Source organism: Cavia porcellus, unplaced genomic scaffold (assembly GCF_034190915.1).
Source record: "Cavia porcellus strain 051 isolate PalLab524CR breed Dunkin Hartley unplaced genomic scaffold, mCavPor4.1 scaffold_26, whole genome shotgun sequence".
NCBI lineage: Eukaryota > Metazoa > Chordata > Mammalia > Rodentia > Caviidae > Cavia > Cavia porcellus.
The window spans coordinates 26,273,136-26,292,704 of NW_026947509.1; the positions used below are offsets into that span (position 1 = coordinate 26,273,136).

Sequence of the window (19,569 nt, forward strand, 5' to 3'; positions counted from 1 at the left end):
TGCAATGACCCTTGTTGTTATATTGACTCATTCAGATACTCCAGGATAACCTTTCCTTGCAGTATTTTTAGCTTAATAATATATGCACAGCCCAATTTTCCATGTAAGGTAACATACTTAGAAACTGGCACAGTCTTATAGTGGACTGGAGACACATGACAACCTAAATGAAATGTGATACCCTGGATCAGACTCTAAAACAAAGATATTAATGGGAAACTGATGTTGTCCATATAGGTTTAGTTGCCAGCAAGTTTACTAGTAACTTAATTACTAGTAACTTTAGAAACTTACTGATTACTGATTTTTAAATTAATATAGCATGAAAATGGCAGATATTAACAATGCAGGGGTCTAAACTGAGTATGATCATACATGTGAATAACCCCAGCTTTCAGGAGGCTGAGGTAGGAGGGTCACAAGTTTGAGATCAGCCTGGGAAACTTAGCAAGATGTGCCAAATAAAATAAGATAAAATGGTATGTGGATATATCTGGATAGTGTAGCACTTGCCAGCATACAGTAGGCTCTGGGTTCCATCCCAGCACCACCAAAAACAAGGGGGAAAGTGGAAAAAGAATAAGAAATATATGAGAATTTTCTGTATTGACTCTGAAAATTTTCTGTGAATCTAAAATTATTCCAAAATAGTTATTTTTAAAGAAAAGCTTAGCTGATATTTCTTATTGCCACTGTAATCTCATTCAAAAATACCAAGTCCCACATTAATTATCTTAATGCACTAAAAATCTATGTAGATTCGAAACAAAATAAAAAGTGAGCTTGAAAGTGGCCCATTAGCTGTGAAGGAAAAAGAAACTCTTCTCCACCAATAGTGGGAAGGTAGGCTGGTGCAGCCAGTGCGGCAATGAAGTGTGGAGATTTCTTGAAAAACTAAACCTAGAGGCTCCATTTGACCCAACTATTCTGCTTGCTGGCATCTTCCCAAAAGAACTATAAATCATCATACCACAGCATCAAACCACATCATGTGCACAGTCATATTTATAGCAGCACAGTTTGTAATAGCTAAATCTTAGAAACAGTCCAAATGCTCATCAGCGGATAAATGGATAAAGAAGATGCGGGGTTTTTAATATAATACAGTACTACTTAATCATAAAGAAGGATAAGCCTGAGGCATTCCTAGGTAAATCTCAAGGTCATTCTCTTAAGTGAATAAATCAGACATGCACTTGTAAATACCACATTGTTTCTCTGGTGAGAAACCAAAAGCATAAATAAGAACCAAAATGTATAAAAATATTGAGAATTGGAGAGAAAATGTTTAAACGAGAAGGGGAACTAGGGAAACAGAGGAGGAAGAGAAAGTTTAAAAACTGAAAAAAGAAGAAAAAATGGAAACAAGCTTTTGTAAATAAGGAGGGAAGTAGGGTTGAAAGAAGGGTGGGAGGATGGGGATAAAGAATAAAGATAGATCATGTGCAGGTACAAATTATCCACGATGATTGCTAACATTATGTGAATCAAAAATGTGCCAATAAACTTAATTTTAATAGTGGTCCATTAGTAATGTTTAGTAAATTTTATTATTTGAATACTGATGATTATTTATTGACTGGTAAAGCAACATCAGGGTATGTGTAAGAAAACTCTTAGCCATCTTTAAATACTTCATATGAGAACATTTGACTAAACATTAATGTAATGTTAAGTTTCCTCAAAAGACATTTTAACATATTTCTCAATTACAGAAAAGTAAAAACTGAGATTCAAGGAATGATCATACACTTAAGTATATTCCAAAGAAACTGACTTAGTAAAATTTTGATTAATAGAAAGACATCTGTTAATATAGAAAAATATAGAACTCTAGAAGAAAAACAATATAACCTTTCTACCACTTGTTAGCACACACTTAGGCAAAAAATTGTTTTTGTGATAATCTAAGTCAGGCATGATGGCACGCACTTGTAATTCCAGCACTTGGGAGGCTGAGGCAGCAGAATTACTGCAAGTTTAAGGCCATCTTGGGCTACACAATGAATTCAAGGCCAGTGTGAACTGCATAATGAGAGCCTGTCTCAAAAAAAAAAAAAAAGCAGTAATAGTAATAACTGAGAAATTGAAGAGATCATCATTCAAAATCCTGATCAGGAATGGCACGAACCATACCAAACTCTAGAAACTAACAAAAGTGAAATTACATATGAAATGTAGAGGAAGTGTAATGTTTAACTGAATAAACTTAATGATACTTAATTAAAACCATTTTCTTTACCTTGTCTATCAACATAAACCTGTAAAATACACAGGCAAAAACGTGAGAGACTGATCTTCTAAATCTAAAGTAAACAAGGACAGAAAAACCTGTTCAGAGAATTGTAATCAATAATAGAGTAAGATCTAGTACTTACCCCACTATAAATAGTACCACCCCAGAGTTTCAGATTTTTTATGTCTTTTAGAGTCAAAGTCTCACTATGCAATTCAAGCTGAACTTGAACTCTCATTTTCCATGCAGGTGCTTGTGCTGCTGAGCTAAATCTCTGGCCCTTGAACTCTTAGCCTAGGCTGGCCTCAAACTTGCAGGAATCCTCCTGCCTCAGTTTCCTGAGTGCTGAGATTCCAGTTGTGCACTACCATGCCCAGCCTTTGAGGCATATTTTTAAAAGATACATTTCCTACCTAAAAGAGATCAAGGTCTCTTGAGAGAGATTTACAAATCATATGTAAGAAATGAAAATGCATACATACATTGCTTTATGTAGAATTCAGTTCCAAATGAACATTGATAAAACTTTATACTCTGATTTCTGAATCTTTCTTTATCTTGTCCCAAAACCAAGACCAAGGCTTGTAAGCCATTTTATATATAAGCACCTACCCTACCATCTAGTAAGCAGGCCACAATTCAACACTCAAATTAGTGTTTTTACACTGGACTTTATCTGTAATACGGCCAAAGACTGTAGGTAAAAAACATACTCATGATCCAACCTACTACAATGTTTCTCCAAGGATGTGCTAGGCAACCAGACAATTTTCTTGGGTAATATCCCCTTGTCAAAAAAAACAGAAGTGAGCCAGGCATGGTGGCACTCCCCTGTAATCCAGCATTTAGGAGGCTGAGGCAGGATTGCCATAAGTTTGAGGCCAGCCTGGGTTACATAGTGAATTCAAGGCTTGCCTAAACTATATAGTGAGGCCCTGTCTCGAAAAAGTAAAACTAAAATTAACTAACTAAAGGAAATTACATGGTGTGTTTGGATACACTATATGTTTACCCTTTACTGTAGCTTTAAAATCTAACTAGAAATTATTTTTAGATGTTTCTTGGAAATATAGCGAAGAAATCAACATGAAAAGGCTATATACTTCTTGGCTGCAACTTTATGATACGCTAGGCAAGTAAAAACTATGAAAATAGTGGGGGAAAAAACCCAGTATTTTCTGGGTGTTAAGAGGTGCTACACAAAAGATTTTTACAGTAGTGAAACTGTAATAGCAAACACCTGTCTGAATACATTGGTCAAACTCATGTATGAACACTGTATTATTTCAATAGTGTGAGAAGCTGAAAGAAAAGACATACATATATGTATATAAAAATAGTTAAGCTAGCTATACTACTGATTTTTCTGAGTTCACTGAAGAGAAAGATTTGTGCTGGTATTGTTTGGACAATTGAATACAGATGTCTTCTGCTCTGGGTGAATGATTTGGGGATGACAATGCACCTTGTATGTACCATTGTTGCCCCCAGATTTGGAAAAAAAAAATACATGGGTCAAAATCTATAGAATGTACAACATCAAGATTGAGGTCTGGTATGCATTAAAACTTTGGATAATAATGATATGTTAATAGAGGCCCTCACAAAGTACAAGGAATGAACCATTGGGTTATGGGATATTGGTAATGGGGAAGCCTGATATAAAGCAGAGGGGGTAGACAGGAATTCTGCACTTTTCATTCAGTTTTGCTGTGAATCTAAAATAGTACTAAAAGTCTTTTTTAAAAATAATTTTTAAGGGTTGAGGATATGGCACAATGCCTGTCTGGCAAGCACGAGGTCATGAGTTCAATTTCCAGTACCAAAATAATAGTATGTTTAAATGTGACCCAATTATGGGCTTGGGTTGAACAATTGTTTATTTTTCCAATGATAAACAGAAATAGACAAGTTCTCTGCGAGACCTTTTGCTTTAGAAAAGTAGTATGTGAGGCAAAATGTCAAGGCCCACATTCATCAATTGACAAGATTCTTTGACTGCTCATTTCTCGCATCCTCCACCAGACCCACTACTGACACCTCAACCAGATAGCTTCTTTTCTGCTATCAGGAATAAAAAGCTGTAGGCAGAATACAGTAGTTGGCAAAGTCTAGAAAGCTTGGCATAGTTTAAGCTGCTGCTTCTGTGAAAACAATGCCCCAAGGAGCTGTATTCTCCTAAAGCTAATCCAAGCAAAGTTGTTTTAACAGATTAGAAACTTGGAGAGTGGTACACCTGGGATCTCCAAACACATTTGGGGCTGTTGGTAGCAGCTCTGTCTTACTTGATGCAGGAGTTGGAGGCTCCTGAGAGCCAATTAGCAAAAGAAGTCACAATTGAGGGAGTGAAATGATTGCAGCAACTGCCAATTAAAAGTAATGAATCCCACAGTACCAAAGGACAGTGACTAAACTCTTGCATTGGCCAAGTTCTAGTATGAACTCTCTGAAGAGGAGACAGCAAAGGGAATGGGGCAGGAAGGGAGACTGAGGCATCCCACACCGCCAAGCTTTGGTTCCTGTCCCAAGTGCATACACACCTGACAGTTAAGGTAAAGTGGTATTTCTTGATTAGCCATACAGAGAACCCCAGCACACTGTGACAGAGATGACACATGATATACATACACAGTTAGCTAGGGGGCTGGCAACACAGCAGCCTTGCTGCCAGTGCGGAATCACTGTCAAGCCAGAACACAACTTCCCTGGTCTTTTGTACTGAACAAGAAATTCCATGACTGCCCTCCCTACAGCTGAACTCTTCCTTTCCCCAATTCGTTTTTCATTATTTAATAATAATCACAATAGTAGTATTACACTAGTAATCATCAGAATTAGAAAATCTAAACTATTAGTCTGCTTCAGACCATTGTTTCTTGCTTTTTGAGACTCAGGGCCTCACACATACAAGGTTAAGCCCTATCTCACCTAGCAATACCTCCAGCCCCTGTAGTTGTCTAAGTTAAAGATAAAAGAGGACACTAAAGAAGCAAGGACAAATTTCAGCAATAATACGCTGTAGCAGTAGGAGAGAGAGTCCAGCATGAAATGAACTGAATTTCTCTTTGTTCAGAGGTGACTAGGTGTTCTAGAGGGAGGAGGAGGAGAATGGCGGGCACCGAGTCAGAGAAATGAAAAGAATCAAAATGCAGGAGGATTGTTGCACAAGTCATGTGGGTTAACTGGCACTTAGCAAAATTAGACTCCTATCCCCCATGGAGATAGAGACAGACCTATCTTCAGGTGTTGGCTGCAATAAACAGCAAATACTTTTGGCAGCCTGTTTTCTCAGGCTGATACTTTAAAGAGACTAGGGTTCATGTATTTATTTGTCATGGCTATTTCCTCATCTGAGAAGTGTTTATCTCATATGTGCATTTTAGGATTGGGTCTTTGAATTTGTGAAGCTTGATATTTTTTCAACTCTTTATATGTTCTCGATAAAGTCCTTTGTCTGAGGGACAGTTGGCTAAAATGTTACTCATTCTGTGGGTTTTTTTTTTTACTTTATTGGTAATTTCTTTTGATGTGCAAAAACTTTTTAGTTAGATGAGATCCCAATTGATTCAAATACTGCCCATGCAATCTGTGTTTTGTTCATGACTCTATCTACCCAAAGTGTAGACTGGTATAATCACTGTGGAAATCACTATGAAGATTCCTCACAATACGAAGATTGGAGGTCCCATTCAATCCAGCTGTTCCCCTTCTGGGTATTTTCCCAGAGGAATTGAAAACCATGTATCATACCACAGTGATATATGTGCACCCAAGTTTACAGCAGCACAATCTATAATACTTATAATCCCCATCAACTGTGGGATGGATAAAAAATGTGGCATTTTTTATACAGTGCAGTATTACTCAGCTATATGAGATAAACTTGAGGCTTTTAAAGGTAAATGGATGCAACTTGAGACCATACTCATAAATGAAATAAATCACTCACGTGTGTAATTATATTGTTTGCCTAGTGTAAAAACCTGAGAGTAAATAGAATCCAAAATATACAATGCTGTGAAAGTGAAAGAAAGTGCTCAAAAGAACTGCGATAGAGAAATGGAGAAAAGGGAAAAGTTTGTGTATACATTCTCATATATATATACACATACACACACACACACGTACAAGATAGATACCTATACTAATTGTTATTTTATCAAAAAGAAGTTCGTGCTTTGTTTAATCATTTGATCATTTTTATGCCTTATCTTGTAATCGGAACTACTTTGAAGATAATAACTATACATTAACCAGTGTTAATCTATTATTTTGTTTTGAAATTCTGCATCATTGCTTTCATTCTTTATTCATTTTTAAAATAAAAAAAGAGACAAACTAGAGTTATCCTCGGGAGGTGGCTCTGAGTGTTAGGATCCCAGTCTTTTGTTCCAGGGTTTATAGACCAACGTTGCAAAGAGCGCAGAGAAACCTGGCTAGAGTTTGGCTAAGGGGAGAATTTTCTCACTTAGCTCTTTAAAGATTTAGTGTATGTAGCTGTAACGAAAGGATGTCACTACTGATCGTGTGGGACTCCTGTGAGGATTGAGGAGCCCATGCCCAGCACCTAGAGGACAAACAGAAAGAAAGCATTTGATTTGGAATTACAGCTGTGTGACACTGGAATCTGAACTCAGGCATCGTTTCTAGGGTTTATACTCTTTCCCACTGAGCTAATCTGATCTTTTCAGATCTGCTTCTGCAGATGTAGAGCTGTCCTACCAACAGCTCCATCCTCCTTCTCAAACACAAATCTCGTCATTTCTCGTTAAAACCCTCGACAACTCTGCAATTCCAGGAAGACACTCCTTCACATGGGCTACAGCCTCCATGTTCTGGTTTTCACATCTCTATCACTTCATTTCTGCCTCTTCTGGCAACTCTAACACAAAGATGACTGACCACATTCTTAGCATCTGGAAATGTCTATGCTTTTTCTTATCCCACTGCTTTTGCACAAGTAATTCCTTCTGCAGTGCTAATTACCCTTCAAAATTTAGTTCAAATATTTTCTTGAGCATGTCTGTTATGGGCTACCCAAGATAGACTTCAATGTCCTTGCACTCACAATGAGCGTCCTTGCACTCTCAGCATACTTATGACATGATGTTTGTCTACTGCCTATAGGCTATGAGCTTTTTAAGTTTCTCATCTTTGAAGCCTTAGGTCCTAGATTACCATGTACCAAGAATGCCCGGTAAGTCTACATGGAATGAGTGACCTTTTAAAAAATATTTCTTGTTCCCACAGCAGTCTATTATTTCAGTTCACTGACCTAACAAGAGCAGGAACCCAATTCTTTAGAATCAAGCCAAAGGAATACTTTTAAAATCATTACTATTTTGTATCAAAGTGTAAATATGCCCAAATCATTACTATTCTGCAAACAAGGTGTCAACATTGTCTATATTAGTTTATACATTTTTTTCCAAACCAACAATCTATCTAACCAACAGTTTGTTATTGCATTGAACAATGTCTTACACCCACAAGGTAAATATGAATTCATGTCTGTCCTTAAGAGTTCAGATCATATAATGAAGAAATTATAACTCGATATAATTATACCACAGGGAATGTACAAAGTATATCATTTCCTAAATATTATCTCCCTAAATTTTTAAAGTTTTCTCAGTCTTAGATACCCTCTTTTACATTTCACATCAATTTTATAAGTAGGTAAATGTTTTTACTAAGAAGGTTCTCAAAGTCACAAATATAAAAATGCAAATTTAAAATAATCATATTGTCTACCAGACATAAACTATACACAACTCATGAAGAAATAGGCATTTATTAAAATATTTGAGAAGTATAAATCAATATATACTTTTGAAATGCAAATTAGCAATGGCTAAAGATTAATTTCACTTTATGAAACTTACTCAAAAGATATGCTTCCAAAGCATACTAAAAATTACAAATGTTCAATACATTATTCATAATTTTAAAAAACCCAACAAATGAAGAATGATTAAACAAAAGATGCTATGCCCATTAACTGGAAATTTATGTGGCTATTTTAAAATAATGTGGTAGATCTGTATTAACTGTTGTGGGAAAACGCTCATTATATATAAAAATTAGGAGAGGAACTTAATACAGAACTACCACAAAACAGCACTGTTGTATCTCACCAAATCTAAAAGGCCACTGAAAAAAACATTACTTTTACGATTAAAAAAGGAGACAGAGCTTTCCCGAGTGGGAAAATGGCCAAGACAGAAGGTAGGGAGAGTAGTGAGAGGGAAAGTAAAAAGAATTAAGATGTTATGTACATATACTAGCTTCTCACGATGAATGTATCCATTATGTAAACATTTATTAATAAAGATAAAAAAACTTGAACAATTTTATAATTTAAATTGACAAGAATTTCATGGTTTTTTATTATGGTGTTGTTTTGTTTTGAGACAAGCTGGCCTTGAATTTACTAAGTAGTCCAGGCTGGTCTTGAACTTGCAGAGATCCTTTCATCTCAGCTACCTGAGTGCTGGGATCACAGGTATGCATCACCATGCATGCCTGCCATAAACTGCTGAATTGTAATCTGACATGTTAAAATTTGACACAAAGGAATGGTTCTTTTAGAATCAATAAATTGATGGAGTTAGTATCAGATTCCTTAAATTATTTTCCAGACCAAAGAGGATTACCTTTAGGATTTCCTGGAAGAACCAATGTAGCAGTGGAGACTAATCAAGACTTTCTTCTCATTATTTCACAGGTAGCCCACGGAAATCATCTATTTCCTAGCCAAAATGTGGTGACATCTTTATAAGAACTTTCTCTTATTACTCAGTTTATTCCATACTAGCACATAAATTTCAAATATAGAATGTTACTTTCCAGGGATTTATACAGAGAAATGGGGACCTACTTTAATCCTAGAAAAGGACTAATTATGCAAATAGGCATGATATGGAGCCCAAAGCATTGCAACTCAAATTCTCCTTTGTTCCTTTCAGAAATTCTAAGTATACTGATAAGATATTCAAAATCAAGTAAGGCCTTAGGAGAAAATAACAGAAAGTGTTTGACTTATAAATATCGAAGGCTGATTCTGAAGAGCACTCTATTCGTATTTTGATCTAGAAATGTTTTCTGCCTACTTAGATTAATTATTAACCCAACACGCATCATTCTCTACTGAATGTAAAATTAAAGAAACTGTTTCCAGATACAGTATTCTCAGTTACCTATCTAGAAATCTTGAAAAAACAATTTACCTCTCCTAACACGCATAGTTCAGTTTTGGGGAGCTTCAGCAATAACATCTTTACTGAATTGAAATACTATGTCCAGCAGTATGGTAGACTTGTTATCATGAATAATCCATGGAACTGAAACACCTGAAATGCTGTCTTAAAATGCCTAAAAGACAGCATTAATCATTAAAGAGGGTGGTGAGCAGAATCATCCATTCACAGCAGTGATTAGATTACGGAGAGGTACACAGAGGGCTTCCAGGGTATCAGTGATGTTCCAGTTTTTAAGACAAATGGACACTTCACGGGTACTCTATTTTTAAACTGTACTTTGTATCTTCTATACATACTGCTTTTTTCTAGCTACCAACTACTATTTATTTTTTTTCCCTACGTAGAATATGTCAAAACATTTCAGGACTTCAGTAAAAAGGGAACAGTTACTGGTTTTTATCTCTGTCTCTAACACTCACCATTATTCTGCAGTTGCTATAGGCCACTGCTCAAGATTTTATATGAACACAAATTCCTGATCACTTTTCTATAACTATATTCCTCAAAATCAACACTGGAAACTGGATATAAGATGCGTACAGTGGATGGACACAGTATTAAACACTCTCTGATTATCACAATTCTTCAGTGTAGTCCAAAATGTGTGTTTCTATTACATCATATTGGTTACTTATACTGGCTTTAACTTACCTGTGACATATGATGTTAAAGATACAGAATTTTCTGCCTTTTGCAGTTGTTATAAATTTTTACCAGTAGTACTCAAGTCAGTGAACAAGAGCTGAATAGGACCAAACCACAGACGAAGACCTAAGTTGCATCCCCCAAATAGCAAGTGCTTAGAAGTGTTTCAAACATATCCATATACATTAACACTGGTACACCCATTCAAAGCCTTGTTAATCTTTCTTCATTTCCACAATACTGAAAAACTTTTACAAAATACATCACTAGAATCTAAAGAAACAATGCATAGCTCTCTCTGGTCTTTCAGGCACAGGAGCACTATTAGAGTAGCACCAGTCTGTCGTCACAGACTATGGGGCAGAACACAACTAGAGACGACAGAATGGGAAACTGGAAAGAAGCTGGTCTTTAGCAAATGTCTGGAGTTATCATTCTTTTTCTGAGATTTCCAGGGGAAAAAAAACTATTTTGCATAAAGACCAAATGGGAAAGCATACTCCAATAGAACCTAAAAACAAGAATCGAAGCCTGGAGAAAATAAAGCACACCAAACTATAGGGTATTTTTTTTCCCCCAAGAAAATTTAATTCTGCTCCAACCCCAAAGAAGGGAAAGAATTTAAACTTTTAAAATAAAAATAAAAATTGCTCAAAAATCAAGCCATTGAAAAGTTAAGCCCCCTTCCTTTAGCAATAAATACTGAACTGATATATACATACTAGACTCAGGAAGAAGACAAGAGCAGGAATCCTGCGAATTTTTTCCCATGACAAGATCCCAACACTTCCACCAATGCTACACTCTGTGTAACACTGACAGCAGTCAACGAGGCAGGAGAGATGCACCAGGGAAGTGAGCGGCCCTGAAGGATATGGAACATGACAGGGAAGAGTTAGAGGGACAGGGATCCTCCAGGACAGGGGATGGGAAAGTCTCCATGTAAAATACTCTTCGCCAATCCCAGTGGAGTCACTGGATGAGGCTGATCCAGTGGCCAAGTGCCTTGAGCTTATCTTCACACCACTCCCTGCTCCTTCCACAGCATGCAAGTCAGGAAAGATCATTCACACTGTGGTCGTGAGGCCACCATGGCAGCAGCCTGGCTACCGGAGCCCTGAGGCTTTCCATTCACCACAAGCAGGAGTGGCGTCTCCACCCGAACACTGGAAAAGGAATAGTCCTGAAAGAAAGCAGAAAGGGGTTCATTGCAGACACCAAGGTGGAAAAATCTCCAATGCAGGATACACTACCTGCAGTATTCTCCCCATCTTCCCCTATACACACTTCTCACATGTTAGATAAATCTGAGCTGTTTCCGGCATTGGGAAAGAAAATACAAGACAGGCAGGGCACTAATAATGAAAACACAAGAACAGGACAGTTCTCTGATTTAACAAAGGCAAATTCCTCAGACTGCCTGACAAAAATGCCTTCAGCTCTCACAGAATCTGCTGTTGCCCACAATGTTTCTTGACAATTAGCCAGATACACAGCAACCAACCATAGCCAGAGAAATTCCTGAGAAACTGTCAGTCCAGGACTTTGTGAGGTCCTAAATTAATCTGCTAAACACAAATTAATTTTCCTTTTATATCAAGAAGAAATAAAATACATAACAGAAAAATGCCAGTGAGATATTAGCTCACTTCCCAGTTCAAATTTGTTTTTTAAGTAGTTACTAAAAATCTTCAACCAAGAACTATTTTTCAGCCTTGGTGTGGTGGTATGAGGTTAAGGTATAAGAATCATAAGCACAAGGCCAATCTTAACTGCACAGAAAATTCAAGGCAAGCACCCTGCCTCAAAAAATTAAAAATGTACATATGCATTATATATTATATATGTATAATACATTTATATGTCTCTTCTTCCACTAGCAATGTGAATCCAGCTCTTCAAAGCCCAAGTAAAATAAGTTTAAAAGTTCTCATAAATCAATTTTTTAAAAAGTCATAACAGGAATATGGCAAGTAAAACAACCCGGCAATTTATACATGAAATGTGGTCAATAAACATATAATAAAGTGCTCAGCCTCACAACTAATCAATAAACCAAATTAAACTAGTACTGGGACTATAGTTTTCACATACAATCAGCAAGCAATTTTGAGAGGTTTCTCCTCAGTGTCAAGAACCACAGGAAAACCACGCATTCGCTGCTGGTAACAACTTACTGGAAAACTTTTCAGAGCCTCGTGCGGCAATATGTGGTGAAAGCCTTAGATTTCTGCATATCCTCTGAACCCAAGATCCTACATTCGAAATTCATAAAGGAAATAAAGACATGGGCAAAGATATAAAAATGTTCACTTGCAAGGGCTGGGGCATAGCTCAGGATACCAGCTCACTTGGCTGGTATGCACGAGGACCTGGGCTCAATCCCTAGCAGCACCAAAAATGTTCACTACAGTACTTTCTTAACAGGGACAACTTAGAAATACTACAGAATATACTGAAGTCACTAAACTCTGTTAAAGGGCGCTACAGTAAATATTTTAGGCTTTGCAGGCCAGGCAATTCTCTGCTATGCAACAATTCACCTGACACTATAATGAAAAAGCAGATAGAACAGTAAACAAGCAACAATGGCTGTGTTCCATTAATTTAAAGCTTCATGGCATTAAAATTTTACTATAACAAAATATATTTCTGTTTTTCATTTAAAAATATAGTAACTATTCCTAGCTCTCAGGCCATACAACAACAGGTGTAAAACAAGATTTAGTCAGTGTAACACACTAGCTGCCACTGACCTCGGTAAAAATGTGGTTAAAGACCTACTCCCATAAGGTTTCCATGAAGATTAAATCAGGCAATTTAAGCAGCAAAAGTCTTCATAGTGTCTAGCACCCAATTAGGTATGCAGTTAATGTTAACTGTCGTTATCATCAACACTACTATGTGTCAATGCAAAACGATGCAGTCAACTGTGTAAAAACATCAAAAATGTTCCAACATGCATATACTATCCTACACGTAAGTTATAACTATGGATGAATGGATTTCTAAAAAGGAAAAAGATTAGAGGTATGCACTGAAAACAGTAACGAGTGGCATACTTCAGTCCTTTTTTATTTTTATTTTTTTGGTGGTGGTACTAGGAATTGAACCCTGGGTTTTCATGCTGAGCTGTATCCCCAACCCTTTTTTATTTTTTATTTTCAGGCAAGGTCTAAGTCCTAGCCTTCCAGAATAATGGGGTTACACATGTATGCCACCACACCTAGCTTTCAATCCATTTTTAAATTTCTTTTGCTTACCAGTAGTTTTCCTTTTTATAAAAACAAATAACAGGGTTGGAGGAGGGTAGGGGAATGGAAAAAAAGAAAATAATCAAGTTATATCATGTACATGTACAAATTCTATATGATGAATATGATCATTATGTGCATCTAAATTGTACCAATAAAATCTTGAAGAAAAAATAAAAACAAAAAAATGTGTACATATACAGAGAGAGAGAGCAAGAGCAAGCGCTTCCAAAAAATTGTATACACAGTTCAGCAGTTTACCTTGCTAATGGCCTCCACTTTGAGCACTTCCTGAAATTGTAGAGGTCAAGGTAATCTGTATTAATCTCATGATGTCTCACTAGATTTAGTATTAAAATATTTATGAAAATTTTTCTTTTCCTGATGTATACATTTTTTGGCAGGCTCTGTGTGTGTGTGTGTGTGTGTGTGTGTGTGTGTGTGTGGATTTCTGTGTATAAGTATCATAAATAAATGTGTGCCATACATACATGTATCCCATACACACTCATATGTGCATGGATTACTTTTATGCCTACAGTAACTTCTAAAAAGAGACCAGCTTGGAGCCTATGAACTGCAACTCAGTCCTAGCCATTACTCACCTTTCCCTTGTGCTGAATTTGGTGAATCCGAAGGTTAGGCTCAGGGATGGCAACTGAGTCCCCGATGAGAACTCCCCAGCTCTGGACTATATTGTATACCATCACAGCATAGCAAAGTCCATCTGAATCTACCAAGCCAAACGTACTGCCAGATTAAGATGGAGAGAGAAGAGAAAAAAAGGTAAATGGACAAGAAAGACAGGCAGAAACTGGTTTTAAAATACAGACAAAAAAAGAAACAAATGCTTTCTTAGTTACTTACATAGAAAACCTACAAGTAATATACCATCCATGTATGTCTGAATCCCCACTTCTCTTAGACATTTCTTATCTTTAAAAAGCATTCACAAGTCAGTAATCTTTACTTTGCTAAGAACTTAGGACGTATGCACATCAAAGCCATCCAACAAATATTAATGATGACCTAGTCCAAAATGTAGCAGCGAAAATATAATTCCTGCTCTCTCAATTTAACTATCATACTTTCAACCAAACCCTTCATCACTGTCAATACAGCTTATTTCCACCAACATTCACTGAATATTATGTATTTGGTCAAATGGACCAAAAGTAATATACATCAATGGATGAATAGTAGGATAAATAGACATGTATATGATTAAGTATAGTGAAATGTAGTACTACATAATTGTAAAATACAGGTAGTTAATCAAATACAATGATAATTATTATACAATTCTTTCAATTTTCCTACATGTTTGAAAATTCCCAGAATACTATGCTGAGATGTTAGCTGTATCAGGAAGAAGCTACAGGAGCATCTGACAGACTTAACTATATGTAACATGCACAGCACGAAAAAGCTGTTCTGAAACTTATAGAACAGTATCATGGTTGAAAGAAAAGGTGCGTATGGCAAAGTGACAGAGGATAACTGAAAAGACAGGCAAGGCGTAAGTCATGAAAGACTCTGTATGCTAGGCTAAGCTAAGTATGGGAGTTCAAACTGTCCTAAAAGCTAGGGTCCACGTAAAATATGTTAAATAGCAAGTGGCAATGGTCAGATTTGTCTCTGATTTTTCTGCCAGCATGTGGGACACTGAAGGAAAATGAGAGTCAAGGAGATGCGTCTGAAGAAGTGATCAGAAGATGAATTAAGGTAACAGAGAAGTATGGACAATACAGCACAATTCTATGGACCGGTGATTGCTTTAACACAGAAGAATGGAGATGTCTAGAATGATTTCTAGAATTCTTAATTCTGTGACTGAGTACAGAGGTAATACCATTCACTGACAGGGAGTCCAGGCAGAAGCACGTTCAGAAAGAACAGGTGAGTGATTCTGAATATACTGAATTAAAGAGATTTTCCATTGGTGCTCAGAGACTGTTACAGGGATCCACAACCAGAAAATAAGGCCTGGGCTGTAACATCCACATTAGCACCCTGAACACAGCCAAACCCTTGTGTTTCCATGACAACATCAAGCAAGATGATCTACGGATGTGACAGTCTGGACCAGTACCACGTCATCACTCTACAAATGCGAATTCACAGAAAACAACACAAACAAGCAGAACGCTGCCTGATAAATTTAAAGAAAGCCTTGGACTCTTTCTACATACTATACTGGACAACGACAAAGGACTAAGGTTGGCAACTGTATGTAATCCTATCATGGAGAGAAAAGAAAAAAAAAAAACCAAATCCTGGGAACTTAACATTTAGAAGTTAGGCAATTAAAAAAAGACAGAAACAATTAGTCAGACAGACAGATAAGACAGAGAGAGAGAAATCAAGGAGTGGTAAAATATTTGCATGTTTTCAGATTTCCTTAAAACCTGTATCCTATTGCTTATCGGCCTTTTGGCTAAGAGCAAGTGTGAAACTGTACCCTTTTTCATTCCTGTCAGTCACAGTTCTGCTCTAGTTCACGAAGCTTTTCTCAAACTGTGTGCTGCTCTTTAACTCACCAACTATGCACACCTCTAGCGAGTGCACTGGAGGATGCTCAGGAATGTAATGTTAATTGTTTCAGTCTGGATGGAGCAGAATGGATGTGAAAGATTACCTCAGAATGTTATAGAGGATGTAGTAAAAGCCAGTAGATCAGTAGATAAGATGCCCAGAAAGACAATGGTGGTGGATACAGAAAATAAACCACTGTAGTACAAACAGGAAGGGAAAAACCAATTAACCAAGAATTAGGAAGTGGATAGAAGACCAAAGAGTGATGGCATGCACCACATCATAGTGGTTCAAACTTCAGAAGTTACTAAATGAATACTCTTAATTCATTCCTCCGCCGGACCGTAGCCGCCCTTCTTCACCTGGGTACTTTCCCCCCTCCTTTCATATATATACTAGATGCTACACAAATATTTGTTAAATGACATCTGAGAAAATCTCTGCGATTCCTTAAATTCCAAGACCTTAAATTCTAACTCAAAGCTCAGCTTCCAGAACTCCCTATGTCTATCTAAGTCCAAACAGGGTGAACAATTTGTCCTTCATCTCCATCCACATTAACACTCAAAGGGACAACCTGGGCAACTGAAACTCCACAAGAAAACCAACAAGGAAAGTCACATGAGGACTCTCGGGAAGGTGGCAGACTGATAAAAAGCAGAGTAACAGCCTCACCAAAATTCCATGTCCACGTACTAGAATGAGGAAAGGAGGGAAGTGGGTCTCCAGGACACAGCAAGATTGAAGAAGAACTGAAGCCCATGGGGAGAGAGAAGAGAGGGAGACTTCAACACAGGAGGAGGTGGCAAGCAGTGATTTCTCCCTGAGCCCAGATTCACTGCGTGGGAGGACCAGCTTGAATCTTCAGATGCATGGTGACTACTGGCTACCCTAGAGGCCTCCAGAGAAACACAGCAGTGGAACAGAGCAGTGAACACAGTACAATGCAATAGGTAGTATGTTATTCAGGCTTAGAAACAACCCAGCAGACGGCGACTGCAGGTAGCCATCTTGGGGAGGGACCAGTTGTGCTTGGAACTGGGAGCAGCTGCAGACTGGCTCCACCTAGTGGTTCTCAGTGTCAGGGTGAAGTGAAACAGTTCAAATTGGCAGGAGGTCAAAAAGCCAAGTTGAGGCGGCAGGAGGCACCTGGAGTGTTGCAGGCTGAATAAAGGGGGCTCCACTCTCTTAGCAAGAAACCAGCCTGAACTTCAGTGGAACAAAAGGTGTAGACTTGCTGGAGCTATCTATTACCCCGCTGAAAATCTACAGCTGGCTTGCTGGGATTGGTCAAAATGAATTATCTGGGCCCTATTTGTCCACTCTGTCTACAGCAGAGACATGTCCTGAAGTGGATATTCTATTCTTTTCTTTTTTTTCGTCATTTCTTGTTTTATTTAGTTTTGTTTTCTTCTTGACCGTATGTTGTAGTTAGGGGTTGTGCAGAGAACAATTAGAATCAGGACATGGAGTTTATATACTGTTTTATGATGGTCACTCAGAGTTAACACAAGAAATTGCAGGAAAACTATCTACAACACCAACGACATAGAATATTTAGTCAAGGGCCTAAATCCCACAGCAATGTTCCACATGAGTCCAGATGAAAACTCAAGAGCTCATGACAATGCCTCCCACAAGTTCAACTGGAGGTCTGGAGTCCACAAGGACTCACACCAGTCTCTTTTATGGATCCATGCTGGGAAGGCCCAAAAGTCAGCAGAAAGTCTATGCCAGCAGGGTGAAGGAGCTGTGTTGGTGGGATGAGAGTTCTATGCTGAAGCCAAGAAGCCACACTCACAACAAAGACCAGGACTGTCCTGAAAAGCACCACAGCCATCCTCAGTGACATGGAGGCCCTGAGCTTCTCTGAAGACAAGCACAGTTGAGTACATGCCAGGAAGCCAGCATGACGAGTTCATCCTGGAGACCAAGTGGCACACATCTTATCCTTCCACAGTCAGGAAGCAATGCTCGATGTGAGAACCAGAGCTTCTCCAAGAGAACCTAACAGTTCAAACAGCAACACGTAAGGGAACCCACAATGCCTCAACATCTCAACACATTAATGCTTCAACACCTTCCTTCTCCACCTCTCTATTTATGCTGGCAACTTTCCCAGGTAGAACATCTATGCTCAGCGCCATGCTGATGTAATCCAGCTGGTGTTAAGTTGACCACCAGTTTTTAATCCATACCACTGTACATTCTTGTTTCTATGAGTGTAAACATTTTTTGTAGCCGGTATTCCCTTCTGTTCTTGTTTTCATTTCTTCTCTCTTCTCCTATCTTCTTTACCAATTTTCCAAATTTCTTGTAACCTTTCTTTGTCCTCCAGTCTTGCTTTATATCTCTCTCTCTTCTATTGCTCTATTTTTTTTTCCCCAAACCCTTTAATATTTTCTCTCTTGGAGAGAAAATTACCAAACGGAGGGCATATTTACTGTATACAATTTCTGCTTCAATTTAGATTTCTGTTATATAACCACAAATCCAGTTCATACAGTTAAAGGAGGCAAATTAATAGCTACCACAGCTTGTCATTTTCTAGGTTATATGTGATGCTACTGCTACTTTAGCCAAGGTGACATAATTGTTCAGGTCAGTTGTTAGTAGGCCAAGACTGAGATTGTTCAAGAGTCACAAATAATACGATAGGCCAATGCCAAAGATCCAATGGCTGGGCCAAATAGGCAGCAACTTCTCATCCCCAATAAACTGAAGAGGTAGGATCCTGCAACAGACTCACAACCGGAACACCAGCTAAAAAACACTGTGGAGTAGTCACTTCCTGAGAGTTCTAAATACTAGCAGCAAAGCTACCATAAGCAACTTACACGCATTAACCCAGAAATGAAACTTAAAAAAACGGAAAATGAGAAGACACTTAAACAAGATGTAACCTCAGACTCCCAGTTCACCAAAGGCAAATCCAGAGGGCAATGAGGGGGAACAATCTGAAAGCCCCCCATCTAGACTCTCTGAAGTGGTAACAGGGAAGTAACAGCAGATGAATGAAGCTCTAGAAAAAAATCGAATCAGAAATAGTTTCTCATACAACTGCAGAGATGGTGACCATAAAGAAAGACATGCTTAGTGACTCGGGAGCAGAATTAGATAAAACAAATAGAGGAGCTAAATCATGAATGTAAACCATAAACCATGACCACCTAACACAGAAAGAAAGGGAACCCATAAAACAGATTCAAACAGATACCCACGAGGTTAAAAATTCCACTGCAACCATATAGAGCAGAAGGAGCCAATGTGAGGACAGAATATTAGATACAGAAGGCAGAATGCAGTTAGTGATCAAAAAAGATTTCTAAAAATAGCAAGGGAAGACAAAAAAAAAATCAGTCCAATAGGTGCTAGATAATGCAAAGAAGAACAGCATAATATTGACTGGAGTCAATGAAAGGCAATAAATAGTGCAAATGACATAAAAAATCAATTCAAAGAAATAATGGGCAGAAATTTTCCCAAACATAGAAAAAGAATTTAACTTACAGATATGTGAGGTATGCAGATCTCCAATTAGCCATGATCAAAGAAGAGTCTACAACAAGGCACATAATAGGTAATATTCCAGAACTAAACACAAAGACAGTGTCTCAGTTACTTTTTACTCGTCGCT

The 19,569-nt window shown here is 37.8% G+C and overlaps 1 protein-coding gene across 1 annotated transcript in view; it reads right to left on the bottom strand.

Annotated features, from left to right (window-relative positions):
* Nucleotides 1-8,014: 8,014 nt before the first annotated feature.
* Ttc5 (tetratricopeptide repeat domain 5) overlaps nucleotides 8,015-19,569 on the bottom strand; it is a 31,380-nt gene continuing 19,825 nt past the window's right edge. Inside the window, exons 9-10 of the mRNA XM_005005669.4 lie at nucleotides 14,003-14,147; nucleotides 8,015-11,326 (exon numbers count right to left, since the gene is read on the bottom strand). Coding sequence (XP_005005726.1) covers nucleotides 11,207-11,326; nucleotides 14,003-14,147 — 265 coding nt within the window. The 3' untranslated portion in view covers nucleotides 8,015-11,206. The remainder of the gene's footprint in view (nucleotides 11,327-14,002; nucleotides 14,148-19,569) is intronic.